General features: G+C 48.3%; 1 protein-coding gene across 4 annotated transcripts in view; it reads left to right on the top strand.

Annotated features, from left to right (window-relative positions):
- The window catches only part of PRKN (parkin RBR E3 ubiquitin protein ligase), a 1,086,879-nt gene that overhangs the window by 458,605 nt on the left and 610,485 nt on the right, over positions 1–17,789 (top strand). For 3 of the 4 annotated variants that reach the window (XM_037520693.2, XM_054697961.1, XM_054697959.1), the window contains one exon: positions 9,411–9,532. In XM_037520693.2, the coding sequence (XP_037376590.2) occupies positions 9,411–9,532 (122 nt within the window). The remainder of the gene's footprint in view (positions 1–9,410; positions 9,533–17,789) is intronic. The other variant, XM_054697960.1, reaches the window with a different exon arrangement.

Below are 17,789 nucleotides of genomic sequence, written 5' to 3'. Positions count from 1 at the left end.
TTTCACCGTTTTTAGTCTTTGGAAGTAGAGGGTCCCCTCCAGGCCTAGTCCCCATAGTGCCCACCACCAGAGCCCAGAGTGCTCGGAGTTGCATGCCAGTTTGGAGGTTGAACTGGGTGTCCTCATGGAGGGGACAGGTCCCAGGGCAAAGGCAGGGCTGGAGGCCTATGGATGCAGGCACAGGAGAGGGCAAGTGTCTTCCTTGCTTCTCGGGCCCTGTAGTTAGGTTGGGAAAACTGGCTTGAAAAAAAGTCACAAGGCAGGGCCTCCCCTGGTGCCACAGCAGTTGAGTGCTGGGCTGCGAAGCTGCCACAGTCTCTGCGGCGCCGGTTCAATCTCCAGCCGCCGGGGAGGGTCCCGCATGGCGCGCAGACCTCTCCTGCCGCCCGCTGCTCCCCTCAGCAGTGTACTTCGGTCCTTCTGCCTGTTCTGCTCCCCGCTCTGGCTCTGGTGAATTCTCTCACCTTCCCCCACTTCTGACTGTACCCAGTGCTTGTATAAATAAATAAATAAATCGTTAAAAAAAAAGTCACGAGGCACGTGACTTTTTCTGCTGTGAAATGCAATGTTGGTGGCTATTTTTAACCTCTGAGTAAATAGCACCTGTTCTAGGTCTGTCATTTTTGATAATGGTAAGTAATTTAAAATATTTTTGTAGGAAAACAATACATAGAGGCATGTAGAAGAAAGATACAAGGTGTAAATAAATTTCGTGCAAAGATAGTCCTTGCCTGGCACTACTCTGGGCTCTGCCACCAGGGCACGGAGACACTTGGCGTCACCCTTGCTTGCTGGGAAGAGAGCTGGTGTGGGCGCCAGAACTGGTTAAGACCTTTTTTTAACAAGTTAAGCAGCTTGTGCAGTGTGTTTTTAGAAGAGAATTACTTTGCCCCGGAGGACAGGAGAATGAAGGAAGGAAGAGTTCTTGGGGAAACCAAGGGGTCCATGGCTAGAGGTGGGGAAATTGGGGGCCTTCTGCAGCCACTGTGGGATTTAGGGAGGCTAGGGGAGAAGGCCAACATGGCCCGTGGAGTCCGCCTGGCTCCCTGGGGGAGTCACAATTCCCGGCCTCCATCCACATGACTCCGGGAACCCCAGCTACGAAGACTGCAGGTAACAAAGCTGACAGGGTGTGGCTGGAGGTGGAGTCGCCGGCTGGGGTGTTGTCATCGCCATCTTGGCGCTCACTTTCTCTGAATGGATGTGCCTGTATGCTTCACCCAAGCACTTTTGAAGGGCTCGCTAAGGTCCCCCCCCCCCAGGATCTTGATAACCAGCAAAGGTTATGCGAACCGGACACGGAAGCAAGCTCTGGCTTGAGATGTAGGGCGATTTGGCCTGGGCTGCCTCCCAGCACAGGCCATGCTCCATCTGACGTGGGCGGAGGCCCCTGTCCTTGGAAAGGCCCAGGGCTCAGCAGTGTGAGCAGATGCTCCTGGACGGACTCCAGGCAGGCTCCATATGGAGAAATGCAGCCTGATCACATCAGAAACTGCGTATTAAAGAACTTCTGAGATGAAAGATTACATAGTAGTGGTGCATGTCTCACCCCGCCCCACTGGGGTGTACTTTACAGTCATCTCAGGACACTAAGCTGCTTCCCTGCCTGTGTGCATTTGTTAAATACCTTGTTAGTTGTACTTGAACCCACGTTGGAGTGAGTTTTAGATGCAGACTGTGAAGACAAGGATTGTCTTAGTTGTGTTTTCTCATTTCCCACATGCTACTGGCGCGCCAGGCACACACCAGTACTGGCGGTTACTGTTCTTGATGGAGGGAATCTCAATAGGTCCCTAATACTCTTATTTCCGTACGGCTCCCAATCTGCCTCCTTGACGCTGTTCCCCCTCCTCCCAGCAACCATGATTCTTTTTTTTTAAATATTTATTTTATTTACACAAGAACCGTGGTACAGGCCAGATGCGCAGGAGGGTGAGAGGATTCACCAGAGACAGAGTGGGGAACAGAACAGGCAGACTGACGAAATACACTGCTGAGGGGAGCAGTGGGCGAGACAGGAGAGGTCTGCTCGCCATGTGGGTTGCTCCGAGGCCGGTGGGGATCGAACCGGCACTGCAGAGGCTGCGGACAGCTTCACAGTGCGGCACTCAACCGCCTGAGCCACCAGGGAGGCCCACAACCATGATTCTTTAGGCAGAAGTCTAACTAGCTAGATTTTTCCTTAGAAACTCTAAGTGCATTTCTCTACTGATTGATATTAAGCAATTTTTTTCTCTCCTCAATTTCTCTAAGTTGAATTTTCCTTTTATAGAGAGAGTGAGGCGTGAGTGCTGGCCTGTGCCTGTGTAGCGTTCTCAAAGCAACGTTTCTTCTTCCCTGGGCAGAGGCTGCTGAAGGTGGCACAGAGGTAGCTGTTACCTGTGGCACAGGCCAGCTGACCCTCCTGCACTTGGACCATATCGAGTTAAAATGACCTTCCTTGATCTTACTAGTTTCTCAGTCACTTGATCAAGCAATGGGATTAACATCTACCAAGGCTGACACTATTCTAAGCTGAGGATGGGCCAGTCTCATAGACCCGGCCTTTTGGAACTTAAATCTGATTTATGCAAGTGCAGCCGCGGACAGGATGAGGCACTTCTGTGTGACATGCACATTAAGCTTGCAGGGACCTTTGATCAGGAGAGAAGTGGTTCTTAGCTGGGTCCCCCAGGTGACTGGGAATGTGATGCCTGGGAGGCATCTCCCATGAAAGATCGCCACACTGCTGGGTCCCAGCATGGCTGTGAGAAGCCCTTCTCCACGTGTGTCGCTAATGGCTCCCTTGCAAGCTTAGCTAGTTCACATCGTCAACCGTGGCTAAGAGTAGACAGGCATTTTATCTGCCCCCCGGCCTTGATGACATCGCTGCACATTTCTAGCTAATCACTGTACACTAAAGAAAAATAGTTCTGCTCATAATTTAAGAAGGAGTAGAGGTTTTATGAATCTCAATTACCACCAAAGGCTTTTTGCAGATCAGTACTGGAAAGATCAGATTTATTCACATTATCCATTTGTCTCGTCATCTGGCACAGGCAAAATAGCGTACTTGAAGTGTAGGAATCTGTACGGATATTGGGTGGTAGTAGTGATACTTGAAATTATTAGAATTTAATGAAATATTTATATTAAAGTAATTACATTGGCTATTATAGGTGAAATAAAATGAAGAATGGGGGGGGTGCAGGACCATACCTGACTTGCTATATTCTCTAATTAATGCCATTCCTCTGAGTGTCCATTTACTTAATAGATTGCTCTAACACTTAGAACATTAAAAATAAAGAGACTGAAAATTAACTTTCCGATAACAAGAAACGTATCATTTCCATAAAGATAAATAAGAAATTCTATTGATTTTCAAGTGGGCCACGCCATGAGTTATCATTGCTTGGTACAACATCCAGTTTTAGAATTTGTGCTGACCCTGAACGCTGAGATTTATATTTCCTTATTGATGACTGTGTACCTGCACTTTCTTGCTAAATGCCAGTGCTGTAAAGTGTTCTTGGAAATGCCCTTGAAACCTTTCCCGTGATTGAGTGAGGGAAGTGGATGCTAAGGCTGAGGCTGCGGTTGGTGGTCGGGCAAGGGTCCATCCTGGCCAGCCTGTGTTGAGACGCCACATTTTAGTAGCCATAGAGTAATGCCTCACAGTCTTTACGAAAGCCCACCCGGAAGTCTAGGTTCTTATCACATGGTTGAGGGGAGAGAGTTTTGCTTTGTAATCAGCAAAGCGCCTACTCAAATCTGTCTACCGCTGGGGTCTCGTGGGGATGCCCCCTACCTCTTTGAGCTTGTGTGCCCCTCTTATAAAGAGGCAATGATGGTGTCACTCTTTTAAAGAAGAATAAGCTCTAGTTTAAGCAAGTCCACCATAAGGTGAAGTTTTGGAATGTGTTTGAATTCCATACCATCTTGTCAATCACACAATCAAAACCAGTTCTTATTTATGAAACGCTTGATTTTCTTTAAGTACATCCACCAGCTTGAGAAATTTATCTACTAGACTGGATCCACGTAGTTGTTCACTATTGCCAGTCTGAAATTTCCTACTGCCCAGGTGAATCTGTGGCATAATAATAAAAAGTTGATGCATGAAAATAAATGTGATTTGAGTAAACTTTAAAACATTGCAAAAACCTCCCATCATGGTCAATGTTTCTTAATGTTGTCATATACCTAATCAGGAAGAATTTGGGCTTAAAGCAATTTTTCTTATTTTTCATCAAAATGTCATAGCTTGGGCCTCCCCGGTGGCGCAGCGGTTGAGCGCTGGGTTGCGAAGCTGCCCGCAGCCTCTGCAGCGCTGATTCGATCCCCGGCTGCTCCCCGGCCACCGGAGGAGGGTCCCACATGGCGCACAGACCTCTCCTGCCGCCCGCTGCTCCCCTCAGCAGTGTCCTTCGGTCCTTCTGCCTGCTCTGCTCCCCGCTCTGGCTCTGGTGAATTCTCTCACCCTCCCGCGCTTCTGACTGTACCCAGTGCTTGTATAAATAAATAAATAAATCTTAAAAAAAAAAAAAAAGCATTTAAAAACAAACAAAAAAAGTCATAGCTTGCAATATTTTTTACAAAGATGTGTAAGACTGGGAGTGCAACTTCACACCTCGACGTGTGCACAAGCTTCACCGCCCTCCACCAAGGAACTCTCACTGGGTTGGAATGCCAGTTAGTGCAGCCTCTGTAGAAAATGGTGTGGAGATTCCTTAAAAAGTTGGAAATGTCATACGATCTAGCAATACCGCTCCTAGGTATTTATCTGAAGAATATTAAAACACTGAGACAAAAGAATTTGTGCACCCCTGCCTACATAAAGACATAGCAAAAAGCAAAAATACAGCAACAAAGAGTTATTCACAATAGCAAGACCAGTAATCAATCTAAATGTCAATGACAAACAAATGGATAAAGAAGCTATGGGATATACACTCATGGAATCTACTCAGCTATTAAAAATGATAGTGATTTTGGGAACAATGGAGGGATGAACAATATGGATGTGATTCGATGAGTAATTACGGTAGGGCTTTGCTCATCTGTGGAATATAAATAACCAAAGAAAACAAGCTAGGGGTCTCCCTGGTGGCGCAGGGGTTAAGTCTCTGCACTATGAAGCCATTGGCAGCCACTGTGGCACGAGTTCAATCCCTGGCCAGAGAGCTACCCACAGGGCACAGCAGACCTCTCCTGACTCGCCCGCTGCTCCCCTCAGCAGTGGATTTCAGTAGATCTGCCTGTTCTGCTCCCCACTCTGTCTCTGGTGAATCCTCTCACCCCCCACACCTCTGGCCTGCACCCCAGCTCTTCTATGCAAAAAATAAAAAAAAGAATTAAATGTAAACAAATAAAAGCAAGAAGGTGGTCTTCTGCGAAGCAAGAGGAATGAATGCCCAACGTATGAGAATGTACTTGAATTCCAAATTTGGGGTGACAAAGACCCCCCTCAGCACTGTTACCCACATGCCTGATGAGGTGGGACCAGACACGTCATTGTGGCTTATGCTCTTCTCTATGCCCTCCGTCCGGGCGGCCGCTCCCCCCGTGGCTGTGCAGTTCTGTGACTTCCGTGACGTCAGGCCTGCTTCCTCGCCGCGCTCCAGGGCCGCAGAGGGCAGGGGTGCTGAGCAGCTTCCGTGCGGGAGCCTGCGGTGGGGGCATTTCACGGTCACAGAAATTTCTCGTGGGCAGCCTGTTCTAATGCGTACTTCACTGTGCGCCTTTGTGATAAGCGTAATTTTTAATCAATTGTGTACCTGCCCTTTTATAGCATATCAATACCAGCCATTATTTATCTCCGTATAAAATAGGCTAAATCTCACTTTCTCCTCCCCAGAAAACAAATAATCCAAGCAATTGAACTCTTGGTTCCCTGAGACAAGCAGTGAGAGCGACCTCTGACGGGGTGGGAGGTCCCCGCCTTCTCGCCAGTGTCCGTCTGTCTTGTTCACGCAGCATCTCCAGGCCAGGTAGCAGCAGTGCAGGGAGGAGACGTGGAAGCTGCGCAGAGTGTGCCGCTTCCTCAGAAAGTCACAGCAGTGTACGCATGTATGGTCCCTGTTCGGACAGGGCTTTCCTGGGAGCTTATACTTATTGCTAATTCTCTGGGCAATTTTTTGAGCCAAGAAAAGAGAATAAGGGAAAAGCGAGGACCTGGCTCAATGTCGAGGGGACAGAGAGGGCGAGGGAAGGTGGCGAGGCCACGAGATGCCGCTCGGGAGACGGGGGCTGATCTGGACACGAGACTCACACGCTGAAGGGCCTGAGTGCCTGGCGGTGCTTTCAACCTCCACCCGGAGAAAACAGAACAGACGGGAAGATCTTCGGAATGGAAAGACTATACTTTTTGTTATGATCTATGAGCAAATAATTGCACGAGTTTACTGACGACTGAGGGTCGGGGAAAGGCCTCGGTTCTCGTGGTTCCTCTGGGGCGCAGGTGAAGTGGGTTTATTAACATCAGCCATTTGCCTTGCTGGGGGTCAAGCCCACACAGTGGGGCAGATCCTTCCTCTAATTTTTTTCTGCAAGTTTTATTCGAGAAATACAGACTCACAAAAATGCTCCACCGAAGACAGGCTTAGTGTGGGGGGCCGTGCTCCTGCTCCCTCGGGGGGTCGCAGGGCTCCTGAGGTGCAGCCGGAGAGGACCACGTAGCTGGCGCCCCCAAAAGGTTGAAGACAGAATCCCCGCTGTTTTCACTCCACACCCTTTAAGATCCGGAGAACCCCCCTGTCTGATAAAGTTTGCTTAAGATGTGCTTGATTCACCTCAGCGTTGAACAACCTGATCATTGAAACAGCTCTATGGTTTTATATGAAAAATAAGTTTTTATTTTTAGGATGTTGAAGGATTTAACCAAACAGCCTATATGTGAGTATTTTGTATGAGGGTGTGTGTGTGGACATGTGTGCATGCACGGGCACGCACACACACACGGCGGGAGGTGCGCTCAGTGACGGCACGATGTCAGCAACTGGTGAGTGACGGGCCAGATCCAACATGTGAAAGTTTCCACGTGTTTCCCTAGGTTTTAAAACATGTTGTATGGAGAGAGGAAGATCTACAATGGCAAACACAATCTGCTTTGATGATTTTGCCCAGCGTAGGGGGTGCCAGATGGAAGAGTCCGTTAGGAGAGAAACGATTTTGAGACCCACTGGGAGGCGAAGGTGGGAGCCCGCAGCTGAGGGAGACAGCCTCGGGCCCGGGGAAGGGCTTTCTGCTCGTTCCTTGAATCGCCGTACCCTTCCTTTAGGAGTCAGGACTCGACGCTCAAGTCTCTGTGACTTAGATTCTCCGGGGGGCAGGCAGGCAGGACCCCAGGGAGGGGCGTGTCCTGAGTCCTGCCCTGTGCAGACCGCAGCTGGCATGAACGCGCCAACTCTAAACGGAGGTACTCGCAGGGGTGGGGAAGCCAGCCCGCGGAGGGGACCTCAGCCTTCCCCTGCAGTGCTGCAGCTTGACCAGGCGGAGCCCGAAGCTTGAAGGTTGCCTCAGACAGGACCGGCCTGACCTTGAGCTTGCCTGGCCTGGCTGTTCACCCCGCTGGCTGTCTGTGCAATAGATGGCGTGTCGGTGAGTCTGCTCCTGGGCAGACATCGGCCTGCAGCATTTTTGTAGAACATACCAAGGACTGGCCTGCGATTGTAGCACGCAGAGGTGGGTGAGCTTCTGCCTGGATAGAGCAGGAGCCAAAACAACATTGCAAACATTGCTGCCACCCAAGGGGGACAGAAGAGTCATCTGCAGATTCTGAGATGCTTCATTTCATGTGGAAAAACTGTTGCTGACATTCTCCTTCAAGAGGCTAGTGGATTTGTGACTGGGTTCCCCGTGTAAGCCTTTCTGTCCCCACCCCTTTCTGCCCTTTTTTTTTTGTTTGTTTATTGTTTAACCTTTCCAGTAGGTTATAAGAAGTGTGACGTTGGAGTTACTCATATTGCTGATGAAGGTCTTCACAGCACATGCTCCTATCTCTGCCACAAGCTCTCCTGATTGCACATGAAAATTGTCACCGTTCTTGTGATCCTGTTATTCTGCCAGTTGCAGCTATGATTTTAGAATGTGTTTTATGGTAACTACTGCATTTGCTGATCATCGCAATAGTCATAGACTTGAAGACTGTGCACATTAAGGCATTAAAACTATAAAGATGTATCAGATAATTAGATTTTCTTATCAATACAGTTTATCTCCCCTTTCACACTGGGTCCGGATATTCTCTGGACAGTAATGACATTAAAAGGTATTGTGAATAAGTAATAAAATTGTGAAATTTGACATCCTTATGCACTTTACAGTTTGCAAAGCATTGTCACTTAGAATCATAAAGATGGCTGAACAAGTCACAATTCAATGTCTGCAGAGACTATAATTTAGCAAAGGAAATAGAGTGAACAGTAGAAGATTTAGGAGCGCTTTGCTTTTTCGTTAGTTTCATACTAATTGTTTTTAATAAATCATGTGCATTTGGGAAGTTGCTGGTTCACACTCACAAAAATGCCATTCATTTTTCTAGATGTTCTTGATGATAACAGTACAGTTTTAAGCCAACGTTTTGCCAGAACCCCTACGTTGTCCACTAACAAGAAGTAAAGTAAGGAATAAAAGAACTCTTTAGTAATTTTAGAAATCTAGAAAGGTGCTTCTGAACAAAGTTAGTTTTTACACACAGGGAAGTGTGAAGCCATCCAGAAAGAGTCCCCTAATTTCTAGAATAACACCATCTACCTGTGTGTCACCAATTGAGGGAAGTGATCAGAGATGTTCAATTATTGTGCTTTTTTTTTTTTTTTTTTTTTGGTCCAGCTTTTACTCTTGAAAACGTGGCATTGGGAATAGAGTTGCCTAGTCAGAAACACTAGTAAAATGCCACACACCATCGCCGGACACAGCTCTGAGCTTCATGGGGTCTTGCCTCTCTGTGCCGTGTTGGGAGTTTTCACGGAAAACATAGCAAACCGTGTCCCAGCCTTCACATCATGAAAATGGGTGGTTTGTCCCTGTGAATGAGAATGTAAGAGGGAACATCTGAAGCCTTCAAATGTGTCCAGATGCACGATCAGGAATTCAGGCGCAGCGGTCTGGAGAGTTCCAGCAGCCTCTATGATCCTCCTTCCTACAAACCTCACAGCAAGTGCTGGCATCGAAAATCCACCTCCCGGCAGCATCCGGCTGCTTCTGGCAGGGGGCGGCTAACCTTGCTGAGAAAGTCTCGGGGCTCTGGGCTACAAGAGAGAAAGACTCCTACTCTTTTGACATCAATGTCGATTTTCTAGATTCTAGTTGTGCCTCCTCAGTGTTGAGCCCTCCCGGGTTTCAGATGATCCTGAGGAAGTGCTTTTAAGCTTGAGCTTAGTCTGGACTCAGCACTGACCAGCTGCTGCTTCTGCTCTTTCCTCCAGCAGGTAGACCGACCTACAACAGCTTTTATGTCTATTGCAAAGGCCCCTGCCGGAGCGTGCAGCCGGGAAAGCTCAGGGTGCAGTGCCATACCTGCCAGCAGGCCACGCTCACCTTGGCCCAGGTAAGTGAGGCGTCGCAGGGGATGCTGGGACGGATGTATATCTCCACAGAGGCCTCTGGGGTTTCGAGTGAAGCATCACCCATCATTGGAAATGAACCTTGTGCTTCTGTGTGGCTGTGATGGTTGATGGTATCTGAAGTTTCGCCGACACATCCGCCTTCCTGATTTCTGTGAAAGCCGACGTACCCAGGGCCGCTGGCCCCAGTTCTGCCCTCCAAACTATGGGCAGGGGGTGTAGAGACGCTGTTACAACAGGAAGGGTTCAGATTCTTTGAGGGTGTCTGTTTGAAGCTGCCATGGGGTCTTACAAGAGTCTGGAAGGGCTTCCTCCCTTCACCCACGCGTGGTGACGTGGCTGTGTGTGTGCGTCGAGATCCAGCGGACTGCTGCGGTGGGCGTGCACAGGGTGCTGACGTAAGCTAGACGCCAATGTGGAGTGAAAGGCAAGTGAGGGCGGGCACTCTGCTAGAGACGCAGGGGTCAGCATGCTGTGGGCCGCTGTGGCCTCAGCTGGTTGTGTTCAGTCCACAGCTCAAATGTTTTTAACAGTTGTCAGTTGTTGAGAAGCTCCACGGGAAGGAGACTGTTGAGTCGTCCATGAACATGGTGAAGTAGAGTCCAGCGCCCACAATGAGTGTCAGGGGACCGCCCACCTCTGCGCTGTGGTCTGTGTGGCTGTCGTGCCCACGGGCTGAGTGAGAGCAGGACACCCCATGGGTGGCCGGCAGGGCCCAGCGCCCTGGCTCTCTGGCCCCGCAGGGAATAGGCTCGTGTGCCCCTGCCTGAAAACACACCCACGGCTGGTTCACGGCTCCAGCCTTATGCTTGTGTAGAATTTGTCTGCGTGTGGTGTGGACACAAACGGGGAGCGAAGAGATTGTTGGGGAGGCAGCAGAAGACCGAGTGCTTGGAGGCGAGGCAGCCTGGCTGCGTGTAGACAGGCACTCTGACCCCACTTCATGACCCTGACGGTGGTGGGAACATTTAGGTTTTGTGCATGAGGTCGCGGAGCCCGGCAATGTGTGGGCGGGCGGCTGCCTGGCCTCTGTCTGAGAACGCCCTGTTCACGCGCGGCGGTGGCCGTGGGGGTGGACGTCGTGACAGAGGCAAAGAAGGTGCTTAGGAAGCCCTGCCCGTGGCTCCGCGGTGAGGAGGCCCATGTGAGGCGACCTGTGATGGGAAAGCCGAGTGCTGGCGCCCTGAGAAAGGGCAGGAGAGTGGACCCAAGGCTCAGGCCTGGGGAAGTGGACGAACTGCTCCAATATGGGGTCCGATGGTTTAGCCACCTGTGGGGATCCACTTAGGGAAACCATCAAGCCATCAGGGGGACGCCTGTGTTTGCCCTGACCGACTGGGGCCGACCCTTCCTCTGTGGATTCCTTAGCCGGTGCCGCCGTCCCGGCCGCGTGCTGTCCTCACGCCCGACAGGCCGGCCCCCGCCGCTTCTCCCCTCTGCCTCCGGCCTCCCTGGTGTCATAGCAGCCTCTGACTCTGCCGTGCTGCTGGCGCAGACCCGAGGCCTGACGCGGCTGAGGCTGGATGTGACCTGTTCATAGTCAGTTGCTGTCATTTTTCTTACTGAACTCCCAGTGCGTTATCGAATTTCATAGCAACAACCGAATTATTTGCTAACACCCCTATTTCATATTTGAGGAAAACGAAGCTCAAAGAAAAAAAGTGGCAAGAGCTTGCTGGGGGTTGAGCCCAGACTGGACGAGCGACGCTTGTAAACTCAATCACAGCCCTTTGCACATCCTGTGCTTACCCCGAAGCTCACCTGCTCAAATAGCCTGGGGGTCGGACAGATGGCGTAAAGGCCAGCAGAGGCGCTGGGCATTTTCTTCATTTGTTAAACTGCTTAATTATTTGGACCTGGAAATCCTCATGCAAGAATAGGAGATTTTCAATCTTGTCTAAGACTATGCCAATGTAATACTTCCCTGGGATAAGAAACCGATTGGGATTTTACCTAATTAAACATAATTGACAAATGGTAAACTTCTAAGATCCAGATCCGTGTCAGACTGCAAGTTTATTTATAACCAGGTTAAAATAGTTTCCTACTGGTGACCATCAGTAATGTAGGAAATATGCTCAGGACTGTCTTGCTTATTGATACTTATTCTGAAAGGATTTCATTGTTTTGAAACATTAGGAGCATTTGAGTTGTTTCTTTGGGATTTTTAGTAGCATTCATAGGAGCTAGATAGGAGTAATCCTTCTGCCCAATATTGTAATAATAGAGGTCGTGTGTGTGTGTGTGCGTGTGCGTGTGTGTGTGTGTGTGTGTGAGAGAGAGAGAGAGAGAGAGAGAGAGAGAGAGAGAGAGAGATTGACTATCTTCCTGCCCGGAGGACTCCAGCCTTCTGAACATCCTGAGTCTGAAGCTTTGGTGTCACCTGGCCGGGGGCCCTGTCTGTGGCTGACCAGGTGTGTTAGTAAGGCTTCCAAGCAGGCAGATCTGGCCAGGTTCACGTGTGGCCTGTCAGAAGCAGAGTCAGCTCTGGGGAAGGGGGTTGAAAATAGGCAGACGTGGGTGTTAGTGGCCCACTGCCTGCTGTGTTCAAGGGACCGATCACTGCCATAGTCCTGCCTGGAGCGGAGGTGGGCCTGGGATAGAAAAGAGAAAAGGCCTATGGAAAAAAATTTAGGTCAGATGTAGGCGGTAAGGGGGTGGTGAGGACCTCAGTGGGTGGGTGCAGACACAGCCCACATACAAGAGGCAGGTGCGAGGAGCTTTCTCTACACAAGGAGAAAAGTGGAACTTACTGAGCTGCCTGGCTTGTTTTTAAAAACAATTTCACTTTTCTCTGGTCTGAAGAAACAAACCCCATGCTTCCCACGAGTGTTAGTAGTAACATCTCTTTTTTTCTATTAATTAATTTATTTTTTTATTTATTTATACAACCACTGGGCACAGTCAGAAGCGCGGGAGGGTGAGAGAATTCACCAGAGCCAGAGCGGGGAGCAGAGCAGGCAGAAGGACCGAAGGACACTGCTGAGGGGAGCAGCGGGCGGCAGGAGAGGTCTGCGCGCCTTGTGGGACCCTCCTCCGGTGGCCGGGGAGCCGCCGGGGATCGAACCGGCGCTGCAGAGGCTGCGGGCAGCTTCGCAACCCAGCGCTGAACCGCTGCGCCACCGGGGAGGCCCTCGATTTGTTGTTGAGTTGTCGTGGAGACTTACCATAAACCTAACATTCCCTCAACACTGTTTAAATTTTGCATGTGATGATAATTAGCCGGTCTCACACATGCTGTTCTCGGCTGTAACTGTTTAAATGCTTCCTATTTAGCACGACACTCACTATACATTCTCGCAAGGTGGACTGTGGTTCCTGTCTTGCTGTTAAGGACACCAATGTCTCAGGTTAGGTCTGACCTCGATGGTAAGTGGAAAATCAGTCCGGACACCAATTTTTCCTCTGTCTCCCAGTCGAATTATCTTCTTTGTTTCATGGTGACCTTGACCAAGGTTTCCACTAGCCAAAATAGTCTTTAGAAAAATGAACGCTCACCGGAAGAGAACACAGCCGACTGGAAAAACATGGCAGGCATCCAATTCCAATTGCCTGTTCAAGGACTGTCCACATAGGTCCAGCAGAAATGACACAGGCTTGAACACAGAAGGCAGGGTGCCTTTCCATGCTCATGCATTTCTGCTTGTGTTCTGGAATAAAAAAAACAAACACTTTAAAATAACCTGTGGCATTACTGTTTCATCTGGGAAGCTAAATGAGGACCAAGTCACATTCTGATATGTACTGTGAGCCTCTCTTTTATTTGCTTTTTTTAATTCAAAAAAAAAAAAAACAGGCAAAAAAATTTAAGATTTTCCTAGCTCTGTAGAAAAAAGACTGCTTTGAGAAATAACTGGAAATTTTAAAAGGAATTTATATTGGGAAAAAGAAATAGCACTGAAAGACTTAAAAGATCTTTCTCCCTCTCGCTTCCCCTTTGAACCTAAACTCAAGGTTAGAATCCCGGCAGGTCAGATTCTTCCACTGTTAGTCCTGCTGTTTGTTTGAAAGGGTCAGGTGTGAAAAAAGAGCCTTCAGGTAAGGAAGATGGATGGATGAATGGGTGGGCAAATGGGTGGATGGATGGATGGATGGATGGATGGGTGGATGGATGGATGGATGGATGGATAAATGGACGAACAGATGGACTCTCAGATCAGACTCCCTAAGATCTCTAAACTCGTTTACATAAACGTAAGACAAAGACAGAGACTGCCTGCCTTGTTAAACATGTTGCCTGGCTAGAGAAGCTTCATTAGAAGATGAAGCTGTTGGGCCTCCCTGGTGGCACAAGGGGTTAAGCACAGCACTGTGAAGCAATCCACAGCCTCTGCAATGAGTTCGATCCCCCACCAGCCAGGGAGCTACCCACATGGCACAGCAGACTTCTCCTGTCTTCCTGCTGCTCCCCTCAGCAGTGTATTTCAGTCAGTCTGTCTGTTCTGCTCCCCACTCTGTCTCTGGTGAGTCCTCTCATCCCCATACTTCTGGCCTATGCCCTGCTCTTATATGCATAAATAAATAAATCTTAAAAAAAAAAAAGAAAAAGAAGACGAGCTGATGATGAGGAGTCAGACCTTGTGGATAATTCTGGAATGGTTCCTCCTCTCACCCTGCAGCCTCCGCATGCTCAGTCCTGGCGTGCTCTCCCCTGCAGCCTGGCAGTGTGCTCCTTCCTGTCATCTTGCACCAGTCCCATTCTATATCACCGTGACTCCTGAGGAAAGCCAAGCTTTGACAGGAAGGCATGGTGTTCCCCGAACAGGAGGTCGGCTCAGCGTATAGTAAGGATGTTCATTAGTAAAACAGTTGCTGATTTCAGTAGTCACTGGCGCAGGCGGGGTGTGGTGTGCAGCCAGGACCTGGTCCGTGGCCCTGGCTGTGGCGGTGGGCTCTGAGGTGCCTGGGGCAGGGGGGAGGGTGAGGCACAGGCCTCTCCTCTCTCAGGAGCTCTGGATAAATTCTGTCCTGATGCTCACTAGCTGTGTGGCTTTGGGCACACTCTTGATGTCCTTATGTCTCCATTTCCTTGTTCCAGAATGGTGGTGTGGCTGTCATTAACACCATAGGGAGGATTCGAAGACTTAACTGATTAAAGTTCTTAGCACAATGCCTGGCTCATAAAAAACATTAAGAAAATGTTACCTGTTATTGTGATTTGCTTAGGTCAAGAGTTTTCTACCCCAAAGCACCAAAGCGACTGCTGAATTCATTGTCTAAACTCACCTCTCAAGGACTGCATTTCTGATGAGCTTCGCGCTGCTTCCCCCTCCAGCGTAAGCTCAGGTTGTCCGCCACTGGTGCCTTTGGTTTGCACTCAGTTTATTAGTCTTAAAATGAATCAGAAGCAAGGAGATTACTGCCGCCAAGAGCTCGGATGATTTTTCCCCCTACAATCTCTATAATTACTTTATCTCAAAGAGAACTTTATCTTTGCCACTCTAATGAGCTACTCCGCCATGGAATAGCATTAAAGCTAAAAGGTTCCTGATGAGAAATGGTGCAATAAATAGAGAAAGATGTAACATGCCCGGCATGATGGATGTTATTTAAAATTAGTTTATAGATTAGGGACAATTTATGTGAAGAAATTTATTAAGAAATATAGTCTAAATGTACAATCATTCCCAAACTTAGTATTTGTTACAGATTAATTGTTGGTCAGGGGTCTCCTTACTCCTCTGAAAATCGAGACCTTCCCTCCCATATGGAATGAGAACTTTTTACTCACCGATCACTTGCTAAGTGTTTCTGAGTTTTTGGAGTTTAACACAAGAGTCACTGCAAATTATGCCATCTCCTGTAAGTAATCTTAGGTAATTCATAAATTGACATTTAAGTAATTTGTGTCATTTAAACAATTAAATTTTAAGACCCATTGTGGGCGTTCCAGTGGCGAGGGTGTTTGCTGAACCCGATGGCTGTTTTGATTTGTGGTAAGAGGTAGGTCTACCAGGAAGCCAGAGAGTGAGTGAGTGTGTGTGTGTGTGTGTGTGTGTGTGTGTGTGTGTGTGTGTGTCTCACACCAAGGCAGGGAATGGAGTGGGGGCAGATGGCAACATGGGTCTTTCTTCTGTTGATACTGTGGCTTCGGAGTGGGCCCCTGGCCCTTGTCTTGCCAGCAGTCCTTTCTTCCAGGAGGTTCCTCTGTCATGTCGGCTCTGAAGCACCCCCTCTTTGCATGTACTCCTTGCTTCTCGCTGCTGACTCCAACCTCACAGGCACACAAGAAAGATGCCTCTGCTCTGCCCACTCTCCAGGCAAGGGCACACTGAGAAAGTTAAAATGTGTTCCTCTTTTCCCCGCTCCCAAAACCGATACCAGGGAAAGAGCCCGTCTGAGGTAAAAACAAGCATAATAATTGAACAATTCAAAGGGTTACTGTAAAGTATTTTAAGTTTTAATGATTTATTTTATAGGAAATGATTAGTCTTGCTTTTATATCATACATTGTGTCGTGCAAATTATAAATGTGAAGTGGTTGACCCAGGCCACCTCAGGGCACTGATGACAATCACAATAAGCAACTCAAGGTTATAAGAATTTATGTAAGTGCTACTAGTGTCATTTTCTCAAAGCTCTAGTAGTCTTTGATGATCATAACCCAGGGTTTACACCTGTAAATATTCTACACCACCACCATTACCTCCGCTAGCTACAAATTAATTCGACATTGTTATTATACTGATTTCACCTAATTTACCAAAAGCATTTTAAGGAACACTATCATTCTGGAGCATCCTTTTGATAGCTACATTCACATCGTGATTACAGTCTCTATTTGATTAACTTCAAAATGTTCAGTGACACAATTTTTTTCAGCCAATTTTAAGAAATATTCACTTTTGGGGCCTCCCCGTTGGCATAGCGGTTGAGCGCTGGGTTGCGAAGCTGCCCGCGGCCTCTGCGGCGCCGGTTCGATCCCCGGCTGCTCCCCGGCCACCGGAGGAGGGTCCCACATGGCGCGCAGACCTCTCCTGCCGCCCGCTGCTCCCCTCAGCCGTGTCCTTAGGTCCTTCTGCCTGCTCTGCTCCCCGCTCTGGCTCTGGTGAATTCTCTCTCCCTCCCGCGCTTCTGACTGTACCAAGTGCTTGTATGTATAGATAAATAAATAAAAATAAATCTTGAAAAAAAATTAAAAAAAAAAATCCTGACTTTGTTGTAAGGGAAGAACCGTAGGGGAATTTACCTGCTTATGAAGGTGTCCCTGAATACACCTGTGCACACGCCCTCATGACATAGCCCGCACTGCAGTGTTCATGCGGGAACCAGGGTTATACTGACTTCCTTCTAACCTTCATTTCAGTTATTTTCTGTCTCTTCAGAATTGTTGTGCCTCCCACCATTTTCTCTTGCACAATTTTAGAGATCTAACAACAGTTGTGTCTTCAATCAGCTATAAAGTTTTTAGTATCTTCCCTTGAATTGGATTCTGTAGTGACTCCTGAGATTTCTCTGGTTTGAGGGGTCAATTTTGTCCTCCTCAGAGAATTTGGGATGTTCTGTGTGATTATTCTCCAGCTCCTCCCTGCTGCAGCTATGTTTGGGGGGCGGGGAGATAGACCCCTCTGCTTGGGAAAGACGGGACCTTCAGCCCCCAGACGGTCGAGGTACGGGGCAGGATCTGAGGAGCTCAGAGCACTGACAGCCTGCAGGCACCTTATATAAATAATCACCTTGAGCAAGATGTGGATAAATTATGTAGTAGACAAGTGGACCATTCGATGGATCAGCTTTTGGTGGTTTCCAGCAGACTCTCCTAGAGCCGGAACCTACAAATGGCCCCAGGACACGTGTCTGAAACGGCAGTTTTATGTGTTTGAAGACATAGGCTGGCATGATTTTGTGGGTCATTTTATTTTATTTATTTTCATTTTTTTTATTTTATATATTTTTACATCATTTTTCATTTTTGCACAACGTATGCATTTTCATCTTGGTTATAATTCCCCGTACAATTCCCACCCCCCTTGTTTTGATCCTACTCCCTCCTCTCCCGACCCATAGTGTGTCTCTAATTTATAGTTGCTTGTTGATCTTGATTTTTAGTTTATTATAATTGGTCTTTTTCCTGGTCCCTTATTTAGGTTTTCTAGATTCCTGCTATGAGTGGGACCCTCCGGTATTTTTCTTTTTCTTTCAGGCTTATTTCGCTGAGCATGATCCCTTCCAGCTCCCTCCATGTTGCTGCAAACTGCATGTGTTTATCTTTGTTGACTGCTGAGTAATAGTCCATGGTGT

Source organism: Talpa occidentalis, unplaced genomic scaffold, assembly GCF_014898055.3.
Source record: "Talpa occidentalis isolate TD23 unplaced genomic scaffold, MPIMG_talOcc4v2.1 talOcc4.2, whole genome shotgun sequence".
NCBI classification, from domain to species: Eukaryota; Metazoa; Chordata; class Mammalia; order Eulipotyphla; family Talpidae; genus Talpa; species Talpa occidentalis.
Note: the sequence above shows the minus strand (reverse complement) of the source record. Positions and strands in the feature narration are given on the sequence as shown.